This window comes from Triturus cristatus, chromosome 1_2 (assembly GCF_964204655.1).
Source record: "Triturus cristatus chromosome 1_2, aTriCri1.1, whole genome shotgun sequence".
Lineage (NCBI taxonomy): Eukaryota > Metazoa > Chordata > Amphibia > Caudata > Salamandridae > Triturus > Triturus cristatus.
The window spans coordinates 584,882,075-584,909,495 of NC_140580.1; the positions used below are offsets into that span (position 1 = coordinate 584,882,075).

Genomic DNA, 27,421 nt, shown 5'->3' on the forward strand with positions numbered 1-27,421 from the left:
AGTGCTCTGACACCCCACACTGGTATGAGTGACGCTGTAAATCAAATTAAATGCATCTGAGAGTGTGGCTATGGAGACTTGAGGAGCACTGTTAAAGGGTGGTAGTGATGGAATCCATGGCAGAGGTGGTCATTGGGGGGCAATAACAAACATTAATGCACAGGGCACCACCAGTGCTAAGGCCAGCCCTGCCCTTGAGGCCAGTCTGCCTCACCCATAGGTACCTCCATTTGCCTTGTTTCAGAAGTAGTAGCTGCAGCTCACCAGGGATTGGCAATGCAGAATTTGCAAGCACACCAAACTAAGTTCACAAACTTCACAGTCTCTCTGCTTCATTCACAAGCACTTTTAACATGTGCTGCTTGCTGTGGGGCCACTGGAATTAATTAGGCAGCAAAGGAGGACACAATTATGCCGCAGTGTTGACTAAATTATGCATTAAAATATGGCTGCAGTACGTCTATCTTTTATGCCAATGTGATATGTTTGTGTCAGGGTCTTCCCTTTTAAGATGTATTCCTAAATGGTGCTGTGTTCTTTGTTGCAACCGAAAATCAATAAAAATTGGTTATCAGAAAAAAACATTGACTTAAGTCATTTGAGCTACAGGTTGGGCCTGAGAAGTCCCTGGACATTAGTTCCTAGGCTTAACTTTGGTAATGAGACCCTGACTGTGGCTTGAAATGGGGCACATTTGACGACATAGGAGAAGTCTGGCATGGCAGGAGAATCTAAAGTGAAGAGAGGGTTCGGGGAGTTGAGAGCTCAGGGCAAATTGCTGTTCGTTTCTTCAGGGCTTTCATTAATCTGTGCTGGAGAGGCCCTGCATTGTATCTCTGATTTAATTCATAAAGAAAATACTGGGATCGTCTGCTAGCTGCCATCTTTTGCCATTATAGTTGGCAGTGCTTTAGGCGCTGAAATGTTGGTACCTGTAAAAATGGAGCAAAAGTCACATAATAAGTGAAAGGTTTTAGGAAGTCTCAAGGCGATGGCCTCCCATGGTGAATAAACGAATCAGAAAAGAAACAGGTTAGGATTTAATGGTAGATAGCTGGGTGATAGCAGGCCGTCCTCTTTGTAAGATCTGATGGTGTTGTATTGGCCAGATATCTATGAATGAGACACGAACACTAAAAATGAATCCTTCCCTCAATTGGTTCAGCCTGGGGAGGGGGGTTGCGTGGTCACATCTGCGCTGGCTGGTGACGCTGCACACTATAGTATTCTAGGCTGATTATAGCATTCTAAAATGCCTTGGCCACCTTAATTATAGATTGTTCTCATAATTAGTCCTAGAATTCAATATGGATCCAGTGATCATCAGTTGATGCAAAACAGGAACAAATCTTTGCTGGGCACCATAGCGTTAAAGTTGTTTCTCATAGTCTACGCTGTCCTGATGGGTGAATTTGTAGGTACACTCGCACAGTTATCCGATTACAGCTTCCTCCCTACTTTCCCATGTTCCTTCCAAATCTGAATGTGTTGTTTCAGTTTGTCAGGAATGATTATCTATGCATACAGATTGCAGTCGGCATTTTCCAGTGTAGTCGGGTTGCATGATAGCATGCAGTGTCAGACTGTCTGCTTTCCACAGAGGTGAGATGCAGAGTGAAGCATATGCAACAAAATCATTGCACACACAGGAGTATTTTATATCTGGCTAGTGTAAGATTGCCAGAAATAGAGATACTGAATCTCCCACTGGGAGAGAAAAGACATTAATCAAATTACACATTTTATATTATTTTTGTTCCCATTGTTCCCTACATCTGTTAATCGTAAGGAGAACCTACCAACAAAAATAATTTGAAATGTGATTATAGAAACGCATTGTACACATTCTAAGAATTCGGTCTTATTATTTTTGGATGTATTAGTCTTGGGTCATTAATTGCAAATTTATTTCTCGTGGAGTTGTATATTTTGCCGAATTCGACAGCATTTTCTATTTATTTCTATGTGATGTCCTTTTCCCGTTTAGATTTTGTTTTTTGCTGATGACGTGTTTTTTCCAGTATGTAACCTTTTGTCCGCAGTTTTTAGCCCACATAGCCTTTACTCCTGAGCCTTTACTTGACATGTGCTTTACTCGGCATACCTTCACTTTGCAGGTAAGTGATTTTTAGGGTTAATGGGTCGGTAGAGCTAAAGAGGTAAGGGTAATTTCAGGATTTAGGCGTGGGCAGAGGTAAAAGTGAGTAAGGTGTTTTTACAAAAATTGGGGGTTTTGGGGGTTATCCGCCCAAAAAATAAAAAGTAGCATATATAGGTGATTTAGGGGCAACCCCCTAAAAAGAAAAAAAGGGTATATATATAAATCAAAGAAAACAAAATCAAAGGAAATGGAAGCGCAAACCGCAAAAGAACTAAGTGCGCACAACAATACCGTTGTAAATCTTTCTAATATCCATTTAAATGAATCAGAAAAAAAGATCTTATCTTTGGGGCTGTCATATTGTCCCAAAAATCAATTTAATTATGCCTCCACCAGAATAGATATCTTTAAAGGTATACGGAAATTAAAACTCAAAAAATTCCATCTGGTAAATAAGAAACCTGATACACCACCACTAAGTGAGAGCATGACACAAGATCAACCTATTTCACCTCCCTTTAACCTTACAGGATCTGACATACCCATCCTTAAAGTTATGGAGGAGCTAGCTCAAACGATCTCTCAACCAGACATGATTCCGATTAGAAGTGACATTGCCAACACTGCCTGTAATCAGCCTAAGTCAATATCACCATTCAAACCGAAATCTACTTTCACCCCAATAGCCATGAGAGATGCAATTGATATCTTTAATGAACAGATCACAGTGGGCATTAAATCCTTGAATGTCAAAATACAGAAAACATCGAAATACAAAATGAGCAAATCTGATATTCAATACCATCAACTAATGAAAAAACTTAAATCCAAGTCTGATTTGATAATTCGAAATGCTGATAAAGGAGGTAATTTGGGAGAAAACACAATACATCGAGGAGGCCATGAGACAACTCTCAGATCGCAGATGCTATGGTCGTAGCGATAACTTGAGTCTAAAAACAACATACAATCTCTACTACACAAAACTTCTATCATGGAAAAGTGCTGGACTCATTTCAGCTGATGAATACAAATATCTCAAAAATGATACACCTACGACGCCAGTCATATACTTTCTACCCAAACTACACAAAGACCCAGTTCGACCTCCAGGGAGACCTATAATCTCCGCACGCAATAGTCTTATGGAAAATACATCTCAGTACATAGACTATTTTTTGCAGGAATTTGTTCAGGGTTTACCTTCCTATCTTAGAGATACCAGTGACTTTCTCTTAAAAATCAATGACTTTGTATGGCAAGAACAATTTATACTTATGACAATGGACATTACGTCACTATACACCAGCATCAATCACCAAGATGGGTTAAGGGCTGTCCAATTCTATCTCAACAAAAGACCCCCAGAACAAGATCGACACAACAAAATGCTTGTTCAAATGATTGAATACTGTCTGCACAACAATATCTTTCTCTTTCAGAGTTCCTTGCTCCAACAGATTCGCGGAGTGGCTATGGGGGCCAGCTTTTCCCCCAGCTATGCCTGTCTACACATGGGCTGGTGGGAGGAGCTGGTCCTCAAGAGCCAACATGAGTTCATTCTCCGTAGTAAGGTAAAACTCTGGCTGAGATATATAGATGATCTTTTTGTTGTGTGGGATGGCACAGTAACTGAAGCTGAGGAATTCATTAAGAGTTTGAACACTAACGATCTTAATCTTGAATTTATGGCTGATATAAACTCTGACAAAGTCATTTTTCTTGGTGTGGAAATCTACATCAAAGAAGTGTCACTGGCAACTAGAATACATAGAAAACCGACAGCAGGGAATTCTGTATTACACGCGTCCAGTGCCTACCCCCAACATCTAATTCAAAGTATCCCTTATGGTGAGATGGTTAGGTTGCGGCGAATCTGTAGCAATCCAATTGACTTGTCAGCAGCTCAACAAGCCAGTAAAAACAGATTCCTAGAGAGAGGCTACTCTCACAAATGCATTGAAAAAGCTATTCAAAAAAGCATGAAACACACTAGGGAACACTTGCTCCAGACCAAATCGCTGCTTACTGAATTAGACCACCCACTTCCTAACGCCACTTCCATAAGGGGCAACTTTAGGATGATTTTGGGCTACAATAATCAGGAAAAAGAGATCTACCAGATTATTAAAAGGAATTGGCCTATCTTACTAAATGATCCAGTGATAGGCCATTTGTTGCCCATCAAACCATCTATTACGTACAGTAAAGCCCCTTCAATGAAAGACATACTAGTTCAGAATAACCCAATTGACAAACCATCATCTAACTGGCTCTCTAGCAGATTAGGTTTCACTAAATGCAAAACCTGTAAGGCATATCAGAATGGTGTTAATACTACATCTTACACCACACCCTTTAAGACACAGGAAATCAAAATTGATAAAGCCCTCACATGTAAAACAGACCATGTGGTGTATGTTCTTCTGTGTCCCTGTGGTTTAAAATATGTGGGCAGCACAAAACTTCAGGGACACAAAAGAATTTTACAGCATATCCGGGCAATCAAAAACGCTGATCAATCATATCCAGTGGCCCGCCACTTCAAGGAAAAGCATCAATCAGACTCTAAGTTTTTAACTTTTTTTATAATTGATGCCATTCCCATTTCCAAAAGAGGTGGTGACAGGGAAAAATCTCTGCGCAGACTTGAAACCAGATACATTTTGGAACTAGATTCCAAACATCCGGGAGGTCTGAACATGACTGAAGACCTCCACACATTTCTCTAGTTTCAACAATGGCCTGGTTAACTTAACTACAAAAGATATATTTTATGTCTATTAACCAAATATTTTATCAAGTTAACAGGCCTTCTTGACAGCTGTACTCCAGGATCTCAGATTAATTAAACCATTATGGTAGATATTTTATCATGACATGTTTTTAAAGTAAATCCATTTCTTTTAGCAAACTATTTATTTATTTTAATAAATAGCTGCTTTGCACTTACACGTTATTTAATATGTTTACAAATAATAAAACCAAATTTTTAAAAAATAATAATAATAAAAAAACACATTTCTTAACACTGTTTATTGGGTGATCAGCAATGCCTTGGTAAGTCGACATCCACCGAGACTAACCACCAGAGGGATGACTATTTTAGTCTATATCCCGTCACCATTTCCATAAAGCTAAATGGTTTAGGCACAAAGAAACATCTCTTTTAATTATTTATAAAAGCTTGTGTTTTAACCTCCCTTTTAGCAATTAAAGGACTATCCATGTGTGACATGTAACATTAAATTAATCTGGGTTTCCATCTAGTTACTTTACGTGGCATTTAAGCTATGATTGTAAGTGAAGAAACTATTTGTGGGCAATTTGTTTTTAATTTGCATTGTTTTGCACAGTTCAACCGAATGTTATTTGCACTATGTTTTCATTCTGTTTACACTGATTTGCGATCTTTGCACTTAATTGGCATTCTTTGTCCCTAAAAAGACATTTAAACCCGTGATATCATCATGTGAGTCTTTTAAATACTGATTTCTGGGGGGATGTTAGAAGGCTAGTGTATTGTTGATCATGTAATAACGTGGTTTAAAGCACTGTCACTTTTGAAAACACACTTGCACTTTAAATTACAAAAAAAGCAACAGGAAAAAAATGGTTTAAAAATCATGTGACTGATGACGAGTGCGTCATGTGATCAAGGCCCTCCGGGGCTGAAACGCGTAATGGCTGTTACATCGCTGCACTGAGGAGAAAATAAACGCACTTTATCGCTGATTTGATGTGGTCTACGCTCCTTTTTGTTGGAAGGATCGAAAAAGCTTACGAGGAGTTCGTGGATATATATATATATATATATATATTCCTCCAAGCCCGCTTAATTAAAAACGGGTCTGACACATGCTGGGGTTGCCAAACTCAGGTTTAATGCCACCAGGATACACAAAGCAATCTTCGCGATGTCCACACTATCAGCCCCTGGCAGACGCGTTTCGGCGGTTGCCTTCCTCAATGCCGGGTGTTTGCTGTGTGCTCCAAGCTGTAAGTTTTCGCGGGGCTTTTGTTAAAAATCCTGCCGAGGATTCTCATTGGCTGAGGGTTATGGCAGTAGAAAGCGGACAGAGAAGGTTCTTCCAGATAGTACTTGCCGCTTTCCTGCCCAACGATCCTCGTGTTGCTGTGCTGAGGCTCCCGCTGTCAGGAACAAGACAGTCTAAAATACAGAGCAAGGTACAGTGACCCGCCCTAGCACATGATAATGCCATTTTTTGACTCGCCTGTTCCCTTTATTCTGCGGGATCTGCATGGTGGATTTCATCGTTGCCAGGCAACCCTCTCAGCAGACAATCTGCTCCCTCTCCCCAATACCTATAAACAGTCCAGGTTGGGGGGGCGCCGCGTTGTGCTTTCCATGCACCATAGACCAAAAGATTTGCCGGCATACGCGGAGCTCCTGAACGAGGGGCGTGCCAGAAAGCGGAGCCGACCTCCGCTATCACATACTCCTCCAAGCCCGCTTAATTAAAAACGGGTCTGACACATGCTGGGGTTGCCAAACTCAGGTTTAATGCCACCAGGATACACAAAGCAATCTTCGCGATGTCCACACTATCAGCCCCTGGCAGACGCGTTTCGGCGGTTGCCTTCCTCAATGCCGGGTGTTTGCTGTGTGCTCCAAGCTGTAAGTTTTCGCGGGGCTTTTGTTAAAAATCCTGCCGAGGATTCTCATTGGCTGAGGGTTATGGCAGTAGAAAGCGGACAGAGAAGGTTCTTCCAGATAGTACTTGCCGCTTTCCTGCCCAACGATCCTCGTGTTGCTGTGCTGAGGCTCCCGCTGTCAGGAACAAGACAGTCTAAAATACAGAGCAAGGTACAGTGACCCGCCCTAGCACATGATAATGCCATTTTTTGACTCGCCTGTTCCCTTTATTCTGCGGGATCTGCATGGTGGATTTCATCGTTGCCAGGCAACCCTCTCAGCAGACAATCTGCTCCCTCTCCCCAATACCTATAAACAGTCCAGGTTGGGGGGGCGCCGCGTTGTGCTTTCCATGCACCATAGACCAAAAGATTTGCCGGCATACGCGGAGCTCCTGAACGAGGGGCGTGCCAGAAAGCGGAGCCGACCTCCGCTATCACATACTCCTCCAAGCCCGCTTAATTAAAAACGGGTCTGACACATGCTGGGGTTGCCAAACTCAGGTTTAATGCCACCAGGATACACAAAGCAATCTTCGCGATGTCCACACTATCAGCCCCTGGCAGACGCGTTTCGGCGGTTGCCTTCCTCAATGCCGGGTGTTTGCTGTGTGCTCCAAGCTGTAAGTTTTCGCGGGGCTTTTGTTAAAAATCCTGCCGAGGATTCTCATTGGCTGAGGGTTATGGCAGTAGAAAGCGGACAGAGAAGGTTCTTCCAGATAGTACTTGCCGCTTTCCTGCCCAACGATCCTCGTGTTGCTGTGCTGAGGCTCCCGCTGTCAGGAACAAGACAGTCTAAAATACAGAGCAAGGTACAGTGACCCGCCCTAGCACATGATAATGCCATTTTTTGACTCGCCTGTTCCCTTTATTCTGCGGGATCTGCATGGTGGATTTCATCGTTGCCAGGCAACCCTCTCAGCAGACAATCTGCTCCCTCTCCCCAATACCTATAAACAGTCCAGGTTGGGGGGGCGCCGCGTTGTGCTTTCCATGCACCATAGACCAAAAGATTTGCCGGCATACGCGGAGCTCCTGAACGAGGGGCGTGCCAGAAAGCGGAGCCGACCTCCGCTATCACATACTCCTCCAAGCCCGCTTAATTAAAAACGGGTCTGACACATGCTGGGGTTGCCAAACTCAGGTTTAATGCCACCAGGATACACAAAGCAATCTTCGCGATGTCCACACTATCAGCCCCTGGCAGACGCGTTTCGGCGGTTGCCTTCCTCAATGCCGGGTGTTTGCTGTGTGCTCCAAGCTGTAAGTTTTCGCGGGGCTTTTGTTAAAAATCCTGCCGAGGATTCTCATTGGCTGAGGGTTATGGCAGTAGAAAGCGGACAGAGAAGGTTCTTCCAGATAGTACTTGCCGCTTTCCTGCCCAACGATCCTCGTGTTGCTGTGCTGAGGCTCCCGCTGTCAGGAACAAGACAGTCTAAAATACAGAGCAAGGTACAGTGACCCGCCCTAGCACATGATAATGCCATTTTTTGACTCGCCTGTTCCCTTTATTCTGCGGGATCTGCATGGTGGATTTCATCGTTGCCAGGCAACCCTCTCAGCAGACAATCTGCTCCCTCTCCCCAATACCTATAAACAGTCCAGGTTGGGGGGGCGCCGCGTTGTGCTTTCCATGCACCATAGACCAAAAGATTTGCCGGCATACGCGGAGCTCCTGAACGAGGGGCGTGCCAGAAAGCGGAGCCGACCTCCGCTATCACATACTCCTCCAAGCCCGCTTAATTAAAAACGGGTCTGACACATGCTGGGGTTGCCAAACTCAGGTTTAATGCCACCAGGAGTTCCTGTTTCACAGTTTCTCTTTTTCGATATATATATATATATATATATATATATATATATATATATATATATATATATATATATATATATATATATATATATATATATATATATATATATATATATTATCTACTGGTCGCCAGTAGATAGTTATAGTTAGGACCGAGTTCCCATAGGAAATCTGAAAATTCTATTTTGAATAACTTTGGCTCCGGTTGAGTTATCTTCGTGAAATTTTCAAAACTAATGGGGCGCTCCTCTCAGCTCCTACCCTGAAAGTCTCGGGGTGATTCGTCAAGCGGGGGCTGAGAAAAAAGGGGGGTCCCAAAACGCGCTTTTCCCATGCAATTTCCCATAGGACCTTTAGTCGAAGGTACAGCCCGAACGGCTGAACAGAATTACTTGAAATTTGGCAAAGAGGTATTCCTGAGGTCAGGCATGTGCCTTTTGCATATATGGTGTCAATCTGTTCAGTAGTTCCTGAGAAAATTGCAGTTAAAAGTACATAAATATCTATATGCGCGCACCGTGCGCGCACCAAATGTCCGCAAGCGTAATTCTGATTGGTGGTTAGATGTCAGTCAACATTCCAATCGGTCGAAATCAGGAAGTGTCGGACGCCATTTTGTGTGTGACAGTGAAAAAGAAAGGTCGAGAACGTGAAAAGGGGGCAGGGGTAGAGAGTTCCTGACCCCCTAGCCTTTGTCAGGGGATCCCTGAAGGACCCCGAAGGGTGAAAAAAACATTTTATTTTTTTTCAAAAAATCGCGGGGTGCGCGCACAGTGCGCGCACGGTGCGGACGCCATTTTGTGTGTGACAGTGAAAAAGAAAGGTCGAGAATGTGAAAAGGGGACAGGGTAGAGAGTTCCTGACCCCCTAGCCTTTGTCAGGGGGTCCCTGAAGGACCCCGAAGGGTGAAAAAAACATTTTTCTTTTTTTCAAAAAATCAAGGGGTGCACGCACGGTGAAAAACCCTTAAAAAAAACTGTTTATAAGTTTATAGAAGATATTAACTATGCTATTCAACTTCAAATTAAAAAAAAAAGAGCTGAGCCATTCCATATTACAGGATACAGTCAATCTATAACTATATACATAGGTAGTTTATTGTAAAATAAATATATAAAAAATATAATAATACATACATAAATTAACATTTAACAAACCTTACAAATTCACTAAAAAAAACATAGGTTTCACACACGCTATAGTTAGAAATTAGCATTTAAAAAACCTTGCAAATTCCCTTAAAAAAACCATAGTTTCACACATGTTATAGTTAGCTGGACATTTCACTCGTAAAAAACCATTGAAATTCCCCCGTTATAGTTAGTTCAACTATAACTCGCGCGACCGCAATCCACTGCTGATGACATCTCAAATGACATTACTGATGACATCACTGATGACATCATCCAGTGAATATGTGTCTTTCTGAAAAATAAATATTTTTTATATATGTATATCTAAAGGTTAATGGAAGAATAAATGGGTAAATAAGTGTCTAAATGGATGGTTTTTTTTGTAAAATTAATTGTATAACTGACTTATTAACAGTATCTTAGTGAATACAGTGATGATAGCCTCGCCAGTCGCCATCATGGGCAAGTCCAGGGCGGTGGTGCCAGCATCCGGAGCGGCGTCGGGGGGCCCGTCCGGTACTCGGGGAGGGGCCCCGGCGGCCGCAGGATTGGTCGCGGACCCGTCCTTGTCGATCAAGTTGGATCAGGTCCTGGCGGCGATCGAACAGTCGCGACTCTCGCTGGAGCAGCAGCTGGGCACCCTCACTACGGACGTCAATCTTCTCCGCGACGATCACCGTAAGCTGGCGGATAAAGTCATGGACAACGCCAAAGCGGTCGCCGACCTCCAGCCTATGGTGGACACCCACCAGGACTCGATGCGTACCTTGTTGAGTCGCATGTCCGCCATGGAGGAGCGTGTTGACGACCTGGAGGGGCGGTCTCGACGCTGCAACATCCGCGTCATTGGGCTGCCGGAGGGAATTGAACGGGCAGATGCGGTGGAGTACGTGGAAGCTTGGACTAAGTCGTTCACCTCGGGCGAGGACCGAACGGCCTACTTCTCTGTCGAGCGGGCACACCGCGTGCCAGCTCGCAGGCCGCAGCCGGGAGCCCCACCTCGCCCGCTGCTGGCCAAATTCCTCCACTTCAGGGACCGGGATGCCGTACTGCGAGCAGCCCGACAGGCGGGCCCCTTACGCATTGAAAACAACACGGTTATGATCTTCCCCGACTACTCACGGGCAGTCCAGCGCCAGCGGGCGTCCTTCCTGGAGGTGAAACGGCGCCTTAGAGCAGAAAACATACAGTACTCTCTACTATTCCCAGCCCGGCTGAAGATCATCCATGGCGGGGTCACTCACTTTTTCACAACGCCGGAGGAGGCACACGACTGGGCGGACCAGAACTGTACGGGGGCCCGGAGGAACGGGCGCCCTAATGAACAGCGAGCGCCTGCGGGGGGCCGGAGGAGGCAGCGCTCTCGTAGACGGGGCCGCCAGGGTACCCCCGGGGGGCCGTCGCGCACCTTGGGGTCACCGGACTTGGAGCAGATCGTCCTGGAAAGGCGACAGGCCATCAAAGCGGTGGAGGGCCTACGTCCGGCCTCCCCGGCGACGGACCTGGAGTGGGCCCCCCATGTCTTCACATCAGAGGAGGAAGAGGACAGTGAGGCGACACAGTCTGGGATTGACTCGGGGGCCCTGCCTTCAGTCACCCCGCAAACGGCCGACGATCTGATATGAGTGACTATGGACAAGGGGACACACATTCGCAACCTGGGCCACCGTTTCCCCTGCTTCCTGTTACTATTGGCCCGGCGCTAGTAGCGCTCTCCCCGCCGCCCTGGGCACTATCCCTCCTCAGCAGCGCCCATATTCCCCAAGTGGCTCATCCTAGATATCGTACACAGCCCACCCGTAGAGCCCGCTGCAGGCGCCGCCGAACTCCCCCCTTCCTACTAGGTTCATGCTCCCATACAACCCGGGAGTCAGTTTGGACGTACCGCGCTTGGCGATAGGTCCTCCAAGTTGGGGCAAGTTCCGTTCGCCTCACCATAGTTTACCTCTCCCTCCTCACGTACACCTTTTGCACTATGTCCATTCCCATGCACTGCTGCGCTCCCACGATGCAGGGCGGGACCCACGGGGGGGGGCACGGGGATGGGCGCCGGGGGGCCTCTGGGGGTCCCAGCTGACCGGCCCTGCGAAGCGCGTTAGCCACATGCACTGATGGCACAAGCCGGTAAAATCACACTCCTCACACTGAACGTGCGAGGCATGCACACGGCGCGCAAGCGATACTCTGCATACGCATACATCAAGCGGCACCAGGCACACATTGCGCTCCTGCAGGAGACACACCTTGCGGCGGGGGAGGTGGCGAAACTGCGCAGGCGTTGGCGTGGGACTTTGTATGCTACGACTTACTCTGCATTCGCCCGCGGTGCCCTCATATGGGTGCGACCGGGGGTTCCTTTTCAGGAGATATCGCACGTAATAGATCCGGAGGGTCGTTATGTCCTCTTACTTGGTCGATTAGACGGCCAGACGCTCTTACTGGGAAGCATTTATGGGCCGAACGTGGACCAGTCCAAATTTTGGGACGCGCTATCCACCCCCTTAAGCGCATACGCGCAGGTGCCGTGGATCCTGGGGGGCGATTATAATTGCGTGCAAGACACCACCTTGGATCGCTCCCATCCGCCCCCCCCCCGCTTCCCCCATCGTCACACAAGCCAAACGGTTCACGGCCTGGCTGCACCATTGGTCCTTGGCGGATGCTTGGCGGGCTCGGAACCCCACCACTAAGCCATACTCCTTTTACTCCCGTCCGCACAACCTCAGAGTGCGCTTGGACTGTTTCCTCTGTTCCCCCGCCGTCCTTTCCACCGTTCTGGACGCTGACTACCTGGGTAGAACTATATCGGACCATGACGCCCACACAATCACGCTGCAGTGGCGCCCGCCACATCCCCCTGTCCCCACGTGGCGCTTACCTCGGGACAGCCTTGAAGACCCGGTCTTCCGCCAGACCTTGGCGGACCACATCGGTCATTATTTCTGGGAGAACGCCGGCACAGCTAGTACCCGAGCGTCGGAGTGGGATGCTTTTAAGGTTGTGATGCGTGGCAATTGCATCCGACATATTACAGGGGTCCGGCGGGTCCTCGAGGGCGACATTCTGCGGACAGAGGAGGCACTGGCCGCACTCACTAAAGAGACGGATCCGGCCAGGTTCACGCCGGCCGCGCAGGCTAGCGCCGAGACTGCATACGCCGAGGCGTTGGCAAGCATGCGCCGGTTTAATTTCGCGGCCTACGCTGCTAGGGCCCACACAGAGGGCGACAGGGCGGGTGCCCTGCTGGCGTGGCTCATAAGACAGGACGCGCGCCTCCCGACCATCACGGCCATCCATGACGTCCGGGGCACCCTGGTGCATTCGCAGGGGCAGATACTTCAGGCCTTCCAAGAGCACTACATGCGCTTATACACAAGCCCCTGTCTCGTGGCGTCGGCTGCGACCCCGGCGGCCTTCCTGGACCGTATTCGGCTCCCCCGCATTGATCGCGATACGCGCCAGGACCTCGATCGCCCTATCAGGGCGGCCGAACTTCGCCACGCCATGAAGGCATTAGCCACCCATAAGGCCCCCGGCCTCGATGGCTTCCCCCTAGACTTTTACCAGACGTTCGCGACACAGTTGGTCCCGCAACTTGAGTTGCAGCTCCGAGCGGCTGTAGACGCGGGAGTCCTGCCTCGTTCCATGCGCGAGTCCGTCATAGTGTCCCTCCTTAAGCCAGATAGGGACCCGCACCAGCTAGGCTCCTACCGACCTATCACTCTGTTGTCGGCGGATTACAAAATCTTTGGGAAGGCCCTGGCTGACAGGTACGCCACGGTCCTCCCACGGCTGGTACACCCGGATCAGTGTGGATTCGTGCCCGGCAGACACACCTCTTCTAACATACGGCGGTTGTTCCATGTGCAGGACCAGGTGCGGGAGCGATTCCCCCGGGCGGCGTGTCTGGTGCTTGACCTTGAAAAAGCGTTTGACACGCTTTCCTGGGCCTACCTGTTTCAGGTCCTCCTGCGCATGGGCGTTGGACCCAAACTGTTAGCTTACACCCGGCTCAGTTACTCCTTGCCCAGCTCCAGAGCGCGCATAGGCCCTCTCATTTCGGCCTCCTTCCCGATCCAGCGCGGGACCAGACAGGGGTGTCCCCTCTCTCCCCTCCTCTTCGCCTTGGCGATGGAGCCGCTGGCGATCATGCTGCGCGAGGAGAGCGGGGAATAGGGCATCCCGATCGGCAATTCTACCCATGCAGTATCGATGTACGCCGATGACGTACTCATATACGTCCGGGACATCACGATTGATTTGACCCCGATATCGCGTATCCTGCATGACTTTGCAGAGGTGACGGGCCTCAGGGTGAACTGGGCCAAGTCCACTGTCTACCCCTTGACACAGGCTGTGCCCCAGGGACCGATACGAATGGGAGACGTTGAAGTCTCGTGGAGTCCCCAGGCGGTCCGCTACCTCGGAGTTAAGCTGTACCACACACCGCAGGATATATATGAGGGGAATTACCGTGCGCTGATGGGCACCATCCGCTCCCAGGTCCATTTCTGGAAGGGTCTCCACCTGGCAGTGCCGGGAAGGATAGCCGTGGCAAAAATGATCCTGGTCCCGCGCCTGCTGTACCTCTTCTCCAATCTTCCGGTGGTTCCTCCGCGATCCCTGTTCCGGGAGCTGGATACTCTGCTCGGGACCCTTATTTGGGGCAGCGGTCGCCGGCGGATAGCCCTGGCGAAACTGCAACTGCCCCTGGATCAGGGCGGGTTAGCGGCTCCCTCGTTCGAGGCGTATTTCCTTGCCGCCCAATTGCAGTGGGTGTCGCGTTGGACGGCGGGCCGAGCTCAGGAGGAGTTGATCACGGAAGCGGGGCGGATCCCGACCCCGGCCGTCCACCGCATGCTGCTGCCGGGTGCAGCACCGCCAGTATCCCGGCCCCTTCAGGTCATGACGGCGCGCGCCTGCTTGGCACGAGTTCATCGCCTTCACCGGGACACCCCCCTGTACTCCCCGCTGCTGCCGTTGGTGGGGCTCCCTAGGGGCCGGGCATACTACACGGAACAAATGTTGCGGGCGTGGACGGCACATGGGATAACGGAGGTGGGAATGCTGTTCTCCGGTGACAGTTTGCAATCCTTCGAGGCGCTGGCGGGAGACTTCGAGCTGCCCAGGGGACAGTTCCTCCGGCACCGGCAGCTTCTCACGGACTGCCACAGGCAGTGGGGAAGGATGGAGGCGGAGCCCCCCACACACCCGGTCATTCACGCGATACTGCAGATGGGTCCCGGCCGCCATCTCGTCACGTGGATATACAAAGCGGTGAGAGCCCTGCGGAGTCCTACGTTAGCGACCCTCCGGGACCACTGGGAGGATGATTTCCAGCGGCCCCTACACGACAGGGATTGGGCTAGGGCCCTCGAATACACCAAAAAAGTGTCCCGCAATTACCGTTTTAAAAATATACAGCTGCATGTTCTGCACCGGGCGTACCTAACACCTGAAAAGCTGCAGAAATATTACCCTGACGGGGCGTTCTGCTGCCCTAGATGTCTGGAGCCCGCGGCCTCGTTCAAGCACATGTTCTGGGACTGTCCGACACTACACAGTTACTGGCACACAATTCACACTGCCCAACAAGCGGTCACGGGGTTCCGAGACCTTGACACATGGGAGGCGTGTGCGCTGGGGATTCATGACCGTCACAAGTCGCAGAAAGTGGAACGGAGGTTCGCTTTCTTAATGTTGCTCCTTGCTAAGCGATGCATCGGTATGCACTGGAAGTCGCCGGGGGGGCCCCCGGCGGCGGCATGGGTGGGGGCGGTCAAGAAATGGGGCAAGGCGGAGGAAACCGCACTTAGAACGGAGGAGGCCCGAGGGATGCGCAAACACCCGATCTCCATGCCCTGGGCCATGTTATTGCACTCCTTCACGCAGGAAACAGCGGCTGCAGCGAGTACTCAACCGATAGATCCCCTGGGGGCGCCAGCGACCGCAGAGCCCTCCCGGGGAGCGGCGCGGGCAGTCCAAACGCCCGGGGCCTCGCAGTGGCAGGTGCCGCATGCTCTGCCACCGGACCCCTCATAGGCTGCGGCTGGTGCCCCGGCCCCCCCGGCGCGCTCCCCCCTCCCGGCGTCCGCGCCCCCCTGGCTCCCCCCCCCCCCTTTTCTGTCCTTGCTCTCTCACGCTGGTCCAGCTCTCGAGCGCATAGTTACAAGCATTCCTGATAGCCGACATAGTGCACCCTTCCCAACCCCCTGGTTCCTTGCCCCCAGTTCGTTCATAGTTATCCACTGGCTGCATTTCTCTCGCCTTCGCGACACTACGCACAAGGGTCCAAACACACTGCGCGGCGCCCCTGCGGCGCAGAGATCAGGCCGCGCTCCGGTAGGACACGCACAATGGCTGCTCCCGGGAACACACACCGGTGGCCCTACTCAGGATAGGGCTGGGTGGCCTGGGTGCCCACAAGACTGTGAGGTCCAGAAGGCTACGACTGAGCGCGCTTGCTATGTAAATCTCTGTGCTGATGGCGTTACCACCTGTGCCTGTGTATGTCTTTCCATATAAATGCCAATAAAAACGTTTTTCAAAAAAAAAAAAAAAATCTTAGTGAATACAGTGATGTAATATGTGACGTCATCAGCAGTGGATTGCGGTCGCGCGAGTTATAGTTAGCTGAACTAACTATAACGGGGGAATTTCAATGGTTTTTATGAGTGAAATGTCCAGCTAACTATAACATGTGTGAAACCTATGGTTTTTTCAGTGATATATATATATATATTCACTGAAAAAACCATAGGTTTCACACATGTTATAGTTAGCGGAAATTTTACTGATAAAAAACCAATGAAATTCCCCTTTTATAGTTAGTGCAGGCAACTATAACTCACGCGACCGCAATCCTCTGCTGATGCTAATACTGTATTTAGACACTTATTTGCCCATGTCTTCTTGCATACATTTTTAGCTATACATATATTACAAATATTTTTTTTTCATAAAGACACATATGTCATCAGCAGAAGATTGCGGTCGCGTGAGTTATAGTTGCCTGCACTAACTATAACAGGGGAATTTCATTGGTTTTTTATCAGTAAAATTTCCGCTAACTATAACATGTGTGAAACCTATGGTTTTTTCAGTGAATTTGCAAGGTTTTTTAAATGCTAATTCCTAACTATAACGTGTGTGAAACCTATGGTTTTTTCAGTGAATTTGTACGGTTTTTTAAATGCTAAGTTACTTTACGCCATTCGTGGCGTGCGCGCCCACTTAACGCAGTTCGTTCCGTGCGCGCACAGTGAGCACGCGGTGCGCTTGGCGCGCCGTGCGCCCACTTTACGCAGTTAGTGCCGTGCACGCACAGAGGGCACGCGGTGCGCTACGCGCACCGCGTGCCCACGTTACGCTAGATGGGCCATGTACGCACGATGCGCTTCGCGGCGTGCGCGCCCATTCGTGGCGTGCGCGCCCACTTAACGCAGTTCGTTCCGTGCGTGCACCGTGCGCGCACAGTGAGCGCGCGGTGCGCTTCGCGCACCGCGCGCCCACTTTACGCAGTTAGTGCCGTGCCCACGTTACGCTAGATGGGCCATGTACGCACGATGCGCTTCGCGCACCGTGCGCGCACAGTGAGCACGCGGTGCGCTTGGCGCGCCGCGCGCCCACTTTACGCAGTTAGTGCCGTGCACGCACGGTGGGCACGCGGTGCGCTACGCGCACCGCGTGCCCACGTTACGCTAGATGGGCCATGTACGCACGATGCGCTTCGCGCACCATGCACACATGGAGGACATATGATGCGCTTCGTTGTGAAAGGTAATATTTTAATTTTTCACATCTGTGATATGCCATGCACAAATGGTGCCCTTCAGGCAGCATTTGCACATGGGGTGGGGAGAGTATGGATAATTTTTTTTTTTTTAATTTTTTTACCGTACGCGTACGGTAAGCGTAATCGGCAAAATTATCGAAAAAATTAAAATTCCGTTTTTGGCCTTGGGGATCTTGGGGGACTCCCCCAACATGGCTAGGTGCTTAGGAGCTGTCTAAACAGCCCCTTTACATGTTTTGGTCCTTTGTTTTTTAATCCCCACTCAGAGTGCGAGAGAGAAAATGGCGGCCGCCGCTTCCTGGTTTCGACCGATTCGAATGTTTACTAAGATCTAACAGCCAATCAGAATCGCGCTCGCGCACGTCACCGTACGCGTACGGTAAGCGCACCGTAAGCGCACCGTAAGCTGGCTCAGATATATATATTGATTTAAAGGCTATTTTCTCAGAATCTACTGAACAGATTTACACCAAACCTACAAAAGGCACTTCCTTGACCTGTAGACTACCTCTCTGCCAAATTTCAAGGAACTCTGTTCAGTCGTTCGGGCTGTAGCTGTGTCTAAAGGTCCTATGGAAAAATGCATGGGAAAAACGCGTTTTGGGACCCCCCTTTTATCTCAGCCCCCGCTTGACGAATCCCCCCGAGACTTTCAGGGTAGGAGCGGAGCGCAGCGCCCCACCTATTTTGAAAATTTCGCGAGGATTCGTCGACCGGCGCCAAAGTTATTCAAAATAGAATGTTGCGGTTTTCCTATGGAAACAGGGTCCTAACTATAACTACCTACTGGCGACCGCCAGTAGGTAATATATATGTGTGTGTGTGTATATATATATATATATATATATAGTCAGTAGGCAGTTCTTGGTAGGACCTACTTACCATAGGAAAAACATTTTTTTAATTTGCTAATAACTTTGGTGCGATTCGACCAAATTTTTACAATCTTTTCAAAACTAGTTTGTTACTCACTTCAGCTGCCTGTTTGGAAAGTTTTAGGGTGATTTGTCAAGCGGGGGCTGAGCAAAAAGGGAGGTTCTCAAAACGCATTTTCCTCATGCAATTTTCAATAGGGATTTTTGACACGACTACAGGACGAACCACTGGAAGGAATTACTCCAAATTTGGCTGAAAGCTAGCTCTTGGTTCAGAAAGAGCCCTTTTTGTAATGTGGTGTAAATGTGTTAAGTAGTTTTGGAGTTATTAAAGGAAAAAGATTTACGTATATCTTGAGACGTGAAGGGTCCGCAAATCTGACCGATCTCAAAATGAGATCTGATTGGCTGCCACCACTTCAACCAGGAAGTGGTGGTGGCCATTTTGGGACTCGGACTGTTCCAGGTCCCAAGAAAAAAGCATGGAAAAAGACTAGGGGACAGGGTAGGCCTGGTGGTGGAGTCCCTGCCAGAGGTCAAAAAAGTTATTTTAAAAAAAATAAGCACGTTTTCCCACACTTGTTTTTACTAGCCCCCCCAACCCGGGTGGGCCACGGTCTGGGGGGAATTATTATATAATGGGGAGAGGGTGCATGTGGCCTCCCATTCCCCTGGCTGCTTTTGACCCCGGGGGCAAAATCTCCAGGGGACCGGCCGCCAAAAACAAAGTGCGGGGTGGGGTGCCACACTGAAGCGGGCAGGGAAGCAGATGAACATATTGCTCCCTGCGGGTGGGAGCAATGCCAGCTTTCACTGGAGGCAGGGAGCCAGATGGGGCCGTAGGGGCATTGGGGCTTCCCACTACAGCTTCCAACAAGGATGTAGTGGGTGCCATGGGGGCTCCAGGGTCCTCACCCTTTTTTGTTTGGGTCTCAGGGGATGGGGTCCTCGGGCCGTGCCTCCATCCCTATTTAAAAAGGTGCAGTGACCCGAGTGATGGGTTGACCAGGGCCAAATTGTCCATGGAAGGTGGCTGCATGCTCCCCTCCCCCTTTATAATGTGGCCAGACCCTGGTAGATGGGGTCCCCAAGGCCAGAAATCAGCTCGGGGGAGGGGGATGCATGCCCCTCTCCCATGTTGGCTGCCTTTTGGGGGGTTGGCCACAGGCCAGGCCCTGCGGCCGTGCACAGTGTGGGGTTGGCTGCAGGTGGGGCGAGGGTTGGCTGCTCGGCATGGCCACAGGTCAGGCCAAGCGAGGCTGCAGTTGGATTAGCGTATGGTTATTAAATATTTCTTTGAGTTAAAAAAAACTAGAAATTCGCTGAAAAAAACAAAGGTTACAGGGACATTATAGTTAGGAAATAGCATTAAAAAACTGTGAAATTCACGGAAAAAAACAAATGTTACAGGTACGTTATAATTAGGAACTAGAGTTGAAAAAACCTTAGAAATTCACTAAAAAACCAAAGGTTATAGGGACTTTATAGTTAGGTTCAGAGTTTGCACACACAAAACCATAGAAATTCAGCAGTTATAGTTGGAGTTATCTGGGTTGTCTAAAGTAACTATAACTCGTGCACAAAGGCAACTATAAATTGCACTCTCCCCATGCACTGCTAATTACCCCACATCTTACCATCTCTCTCAACATCTTCTATGATATCACTGCTAATATCACAGCAACATGTGCTGTAAAATTATTCATGAAAAAACTGTCCTGTGGAGGGCGTGAGTTACAGTTACCTTAGCGCGATGCTGTCCAACATGACTAAAGTAAATTAAAAACTAAGGACGGCAGCCCATGTCATTTTGTAGGCACCTGTACCACACATGTGCACAACTTCAAAATGACACTGGTGCTTGTTTTCATCTTTAGTTACCGATCTGAGTTGGATCAGTAACTAAAAAGAAACTAAATGGTGCGAAAGCATTTTTTTTAAGCAGTCAGGGATGCGGCAGCAACACTGGGGATGGTGGGAGGGAATAGTGAAGCAACATAGGGTGAACGGGGGTAAATGGTGAAGCAACATAGGGGAGGGTGGGAGGAACGTTGAAGCAATTAGAGAGGGGATTCGAAAGCAACAGTGAGGGGTAGGGTAAAAGCAACACGGGTAGAGGGAAAGCAACATGGAGGGCACTGATGGGGGAAGCAGTGGGGAGGAGCACACGGGTGAGCGCAAGAGGGCGGAGGGTAGGAAGAAGCTATCAGACAACGGAGTGTAGGAGGAGAGATGTACACAAGGGAGATTTCTCAAACACACACACACGCTAATGGAGTGCTTCACACAAAAGAATAAAGTAGTGCTTGAAAAGCAAGCAGTGGAAGAAGTGATGCCAGCCAATCAGAGAGATTGTATAGAGGCAAAATGCTCCATTGGAGGGACAAATTTAAGATTGACAAGCTGATAAACTAATTGGGAGCAGGTAAATGAGAGTGATAAGGAAAGCCAATCAATGGTAAGCAATGAGTGAACTCCAAGCCTCTTGGTAGTCCATAATATGTGGCGCAGCAGACAGCATATGCACTGTCTAGTAAGCTGCCTTGAAAAGTAATTGCTCTGTTTGCACAGCAGAAGAGGCCATTCACTAACCTGAAGCCCGTTTCTGACTTAAGGATAGACTGCCCGGTTTCAGTACTGACAGAAGCTTTCCTCTAAGCTGGGGCTTGGCATACATGTTCTTCAAATCAGTCATTCGGTTGTCTCTGCCTAAGGAAGAACGTTTTCTTCATTAGTTTTCAGAGACCATCAAAAAATGTCTTTTAAATTGTAAACCCATTCCACATGATTCTATAATGTAATCTCTGGTTAAACTCAACTACCTGATTAAACGATACGTATGATTCTGCCAATGCTCTGCCATTAATTAGGCTGTTAGTGACTCTTGTGTTGGGTGTTTTGTTGCAGGACACGATCAATCAATTGGACGTTGACCTAAGGACCACAAAGGGTGAAATGGCTCGCCATCTGAGAGAATACCAAGATTTACTCAATGTCAAGATGGCTCTGGATATTGAAATAGCTGCTTACAGGTAATTCTAATGTAGCAGACCTTTTTATTGTATGACCCAAATAAAATTTTCATCGCTTGATGCAAACCAGTTAAATTTCATTAGAAAATTCAAATGGACATTCCAGTAGTAGATTTTATTCTAGGCCGTTACTTATAGTATGTGTAAATGTGGGCAAATGCAAATTCCAAATTAGTAAACTGGCCTTGCCTATAAGAAAACAGGTAGATTGTTGAATGCAGAGCTGATCCTTCATGAAGTTGGTACAGCTAGACAGAATCCCATCAAAAATCTGATGAGCCGTACATGCACCTCTGTTTATATGATCCCTTTTACATTAGATGCGTTGAAGTGGTATAGGTCTAAAACAGGATATATCTGTCTAGATGCCAAGTTGGCAGTGTAATGCTTACCCTGCCATTACCACAGCTAGCATGCACTAGGTGTAATGTCAAGAATACACATGAAGGAGGTCTAGTTTTTAGACATGATCCTAATTTCTTATGCCATTCCAAATATTAGTCTAAATCTACTTATTAACAATAAATTGCATGACTTTACCACATTTACATCATGAAACTACCATGGTAGAGTTTCATTAATCTCAACATAGAAACAACTTTTTGCCCGTTTATGGCAAAAGCCATTGCAGTAGTCAAGAAGGGCCCTGGCAAGAGATCTAGTTACCTCCCCCAGGTGTTTGGTTTGGAGTAGTGGTAGGATTTTACAGAGCAGAGAGATCTGCAGATTGACTCACTTGACCACTATGTTGACTTGGGTAGTGAACATGAGTTTAGAATTGAGTATGCCTAGTTTCATTCAGTGAAGTTGACGGAGGAGTTCCAAAGCCTGGGCCTTAGTTGAAGGGTAGTGAATTGTTCATTATTCCTCTTATTATCTGAAAGAGGCTCCATTTATGCAGATGAGCCTATTCTTTGTCCATGTGAATACCTGGTCCAAGCAGAAGGTGATGTTAGATTTGTTCTGTGGTCTGTTTTTTATTTGGAAGTGAATTCAGGTATCAGCATTACACTTTTGAAAGATCACCTGACACTGCTGAAAAAGCTATGATTGGTGTATATGTTAAAAGGTAGGTAGAAGAGCGTGAAGATTGTTATGGTATTCTACATGACACAAGGTGTGTAGGCGAATTCACTGACCCAGTCCCGAATAGACTGTGAATGGTAAAATGATTGAATGAGAATTGTATGTAGCAGAAAAATCAAGGAATATGAAAACTGTATTTTGTCAATGGGAAACTAGAGCTTTTTCTAATGTTGGCTGAGGTGAATTCAGTGCTTCTTGCAGGCACGGACCCTGACGGATGATCATAGAGAGGTTTATTTAGTTCCACATATTCCTGCATTTTCTCCACAACCTTACTTTTACCAATTTGACAAGTTTCTTGAACTTTGGAGATAGGTCTGAAGCTTGCCAAGATCATCTGGTCTAGGAATGATTTTTCAAGAGGGGGTTGATGGTAGATTGTTTTAGAGGGCTTGTGTTGAGTCCAGAAACAAGACTATGGCCGGCTCCTTGGAATAGCATAGTGAACAAAGAAAAGATGGACTGGAATGAGGACCGAATAAACACCAGTGGCAGAATTTAATTCAAGCATTCCATCCATCGCCGTTTTGTTTTCCTCGGTGCTACTGGTATACCCAGACATAGCGTCTTTGTTCACTATTTCATAGGAATAAATCTATACATCACTGGTTGAGTGCTAAATAGGCCAAAACAGGTCTAGAGTTGTTTATGTTCCCATCTTGAAGGGGACTGGCTTGGCAGTTTGGGTTGTGCTGTTCCTTCTGGGGCAGGACCAAGAGTGATTTGCATATGGCTGGTCTCTGTCTAGAGTGGCACTGTAGGCAGAGAAACGATGGACTGGAACGTGGCCCAGGGTAATTACCAGTGGCTGAGATTCAATTAAGCATCCCACCATTGCTCTCTTGTTTTCCTTTTTGTTTTTCTTCTGATACAAGGGAGGAATATGTTATGTTTGTAATATCTGTCACAAGAAAAGGAAGGAAATGTTTCAAGCATGAGGCTGAGCAAGATTCCATGCAAGAGTTTGACTCTTTGTGCTTGAGACCAGTCTTAGTGCCTAATAGGTCTCCAAGAGTCTAAATGATGAGATAAATTAGTGTAACAGATGGAAAGGTGGGAGGAGAATTAAGAGTGTTACTTGTTTGGACAACATATAAATCAGAGACTTCCATATTCTGACAATTGTAGCTAAACCCCCTTCAGAGAAGGTAAATATTCATGTGTCTTTCCATGTTTAAGGACCTTCTCTAGAATCGATTGTAAGAATTGCATTGTTGACGGATTGAATTGTTTTGGTGATGGCTTAAGCATCAATGGATAGTTCTAGTGTGTTTCAGTATTGTAAGTTTTTTTCCCAGTTCCAATCTAATATATATTTTTTATGTACTTGCAGGAAATTGCTAGAAGGCGAAGAAACCCGATTCAGCACTGGAGGAATTAGCATTTCATCCCAGAACCCATATACAAATCCCAGTTATTCATTTCAGTCTAAGGTGTATGGTTCCTCAGCCTCAAAATTATCACCCACTGTTGTATCTAGTAAAAAGGCAGAACGTGACGAGACATCTAAACTGGTGTCTAAAACATCTACTCATATAGGAGAAACGTTTGAGGAAATTATTGAGGAGACTGTAGTCTCTACTAAGAAACCTGAAAAGCCAGAGTAGTAAGAAATAAAATGCCCAGTTAGCATTAACAACCCTTATAGAAAGGTAGTATCAAACTATTATGGTGGGGGGGTATATAGACAAGTCATTTTAACTACATTCCCAAACTGTCACTTGACCTTGTCATAGGGCGATGCTGATGCCAATCTAAGTGATGACAAAAGCATTCTGGCTTCTGCTTACTTACCGTCCAGCCTGAGTTAAAGATTGGGCTGTCAGTGTGAGCAGTAGTAGCACAATCCCAGTTTCCTTTTCCGTTCTCAAGGTTTTTTTGCGTGATCCCAGATATTTAAGGGTCATTCTTTTATCTTTTGCATTAGGCGAGAAGCACTATTGTCCCATTAACTCTCCAAGTTAGTAAACTAGAAATAGCCATTTGTCTTGCATTGTTTTCACTCATGACTGAACAAGGTCTATTCAGAAGCAATACCTTTGCAATCAGGCATGAAATCTAAAACATTATAACAATGTACAAGGAGAGTAGTAACACGATGAAATATGAGAATAAATGAAGTAACCATTAGAGATTAAAGAAATATTTTCAAATGGATCACCAAATGTGATCTGTCTGAAGGATCGAAGCCAAATCGAAGGTCACCCCCAGCTCATCCCAGTGAAATGTTTAGAATGTTTGGGTTTACCAATGAAAGTCATAAAACATCACAACAGTTTCTTTCCTTTGTACGTTCTTTCCCTCTGACAATTTAAATGTGTTAACATTTCTCAGCAGCTCTCCTTAGAATTCTTCATAGATGTATTCACCAGAAGCATTTCTTGTAGTTCATTATAGACTATTAAAAAGCACATAGATTCAAATTTACAAAGGTGTAACCTCTTGCATGCCACAAAAGCACAGTATGAGCAATATTACTCTTATCACACGGGCCTCCATTCCTGCGAGGGATGGAGCGGATCAGAATCCCAGTCTGCCAGTCTAATTCCCTCACTCCTGTCCTATGAATGTTTACTCCTGGTCAGATGATCTCATCTCACTGGCAGCAGAGGAGGCGTTTGGGCACCAAATGACAGTGTTATTATTGCACATATCCAGTGGGGAGCACATGCAAGATTAGGTATTTACTCATAGCTTTTCTTAACTAGAGGATCTTGTGTCCACTGGGCACTTAGAATTTGAGTGTTTGTGTATGATTTTCACATAGAGCGTGATTTTTACTGTATTTAAAAGCACATACGTCTTTCAGTGTATCTGGAGATTTAATGGAAGAGAGTGATATCATAATCTATTGATTCACAAGCAAAATAGTAAATGCACCCAAATTCACATGTACGTATGAGTAAGTATATAAAACCAAATGTGTCTCTTTTTTCACAAGGAATAGTAATCCGAAAAGCATGGTTGTGTGTGACAAAGCCTTCCATGAGAGAATACAATTGACATCACGCCTGGTGCCACCACTTTGGATCTCTTGCTCACATCAGGCCGGGAAAGAGTGAAATTGTTGGCACTCTGTGTGGATAATTGCGTCACCGAGACTAAGGAAGCAAGATGTCGAGTCAGATATTTCTTTCCTCTGAGTTCTTGTGTTCAGGGAGCCATTACCGATTCCATCCATGAGATTCCTCTGGTGGCCACATCCTGTGGTTCCAGGGTAGGGCTTGGGTTACACTCCATGGCTTATGAATTCAGTTTCCTCCAGGATCACACACAAGAGCTTCTTCAAGGCAGCACTACCAAGCAAGGCTTTGAACACAGTGGGTTTGAAATGCCCTATCGAGAGTGACGGATTTGCAGGATCTGAGACTTAAGATTAGTGTCTGGTGCGTTAGAATGAGTATACTGTGCTTTGAGATTATGTTCACAAGGAATCTTTTGCCTGAAATCAAATCAGGTTTTACAATCACACAACCAAGTCACTGGTTACCTTATCACATAAAGCACAAACTAATAAAGTGAATAAGTCCAAAAGTCACTATTCTCCTTTTTTGCTTCGACTCAATTATTCTTCTGAGAGTGAACATGGATTGAAGGCTGAAGTTGCCAATGTGTAACACAAGTGGACCTGTTTGATATTTGTATTTTTTCCTACAAAGCAAAGAGACTGCAAGCACTTCAAATGAAAGTGGAGCGCAGTTATAGTGGTGACAGTTAAAGGGGGACGTCCAATGTAGAAATAACATCTTTACCTAGCCCTGCATTGCTAACAATCGCCATCAGTAAGCTTTCCCAAAAGTTTGTTGTTTTTCAGTGTCTGCTTGGGTTTGGGGACCAGTTCTGACTTCATTCACCCAATGGTCCCTCAAAGGCAACGAAGGGTTGCCTGGGAAATCCGACAGAGGTTTCTCAGGAGAGCCGGCCAATGGTGGTTGCCCTTATGTATTGGTATAGGTTTGCATGAGGTTTCTCAGGAGAGCCGGCCAATGGTGGTTGCCCTTATGTATTGGTATAGGTTTGTATGAGGTTTCTCAGGAGAGCCGGCCAATGGTGGTTGCCCTTATGTTTTGGTATAGGTTTGCATGAGGTTTCTCAGGAGAGCCGGCCAATGGTGGTTGCCCTTATGTTTTGGTATAGGTTTGCATGAGGTTTCTCAGGAGAGCAGGCCAATGGTGGTTGCCCTTATGTTTTGGTATAGTTTTGCATGTAGCACTTGTTGAAGGAGTATTTTTAGTGTAGAACAGTGTGGTGCCAGAATATCATTGTCGATATATTGTCTGCCATAAATATCGTGTCCTAAATATAGTCTACAAAAAATATCACCCCATCGGAGTTAATATGATAAAATATTAATTCAAAGGGATATGTTTGTATACAATATAAAGGGCAACATTTTTATGTCAGGCGTTATTTCTGTATAAGAAATCCTGTGTAGGAACTGAGTCACAAAACTGAAAAGGTGAGGAATTTGTGGTTTGGAAGAAGACAAGGCTTGTTGCCTCTGCCGAGCAAGGAGCAGAATACATAGTCAGAGGGAACGATTCTCCGTATTGGACTGGAAGAGATGGAAGACCAGAAACTCAGTGCTGCGGCAGGCAGTCACGCCCCTATAAAGTGCCATCACACTAAACCACGAAGAGCAAACCATGCCACATTTCGTCAATTTGTCACGCATCATGTTGCCAAGTGTTGAAAAACGAGGATACATCTACTCCCAGCATAGGGGTATTGTTTATTGGGGTTGCGCGCGTGCTTGCGGGGCGCTGCACACTTGCTTTTCTAATGTTTATTAAATCGACACTTTGCTTTGTATCACCTTGTAACATGAGAGCCCCCTGAGTGTCCCAGTCAGGCACATACATTTGAATTTCTCTTTTATTAAGTTTTCTTGCACTTTTTGGACGATATTTTTAAATGGAATACAAATCCC

General features: G+C 47.0%; 1 protein-coding gene across 1 annotated transcript in view; it reads left to right on the forward strand.

Annotated features, from left to right (window-relative positions):
• The window catches only part of INA (internexin neuronal intermediate filament protein alpha), a 58,455-nt gene extending 32,441 nt beyond the window's left edge, over window positions 1-26,014 (forward strand). Inside the window, exons 2-3 of the mRNA XM_085606655.1 lie at window positions 21,281-21,405; window positions 23,825-26,014. Of these exons, the coding sequence (XP_085462781.1) occupies window positions 21,281-21,405; window positions 23,825-24,098 (399 nt within the window). The 3' untranslated portion in view covers window positions 24,099-26,014. The remainder of the gene's footprint in view (window positions 1-21,280; window positions 21,406-23,824) is intronic.
• Window positions 26,015-27,421: the final 1,407 nt, after the last annotated feature.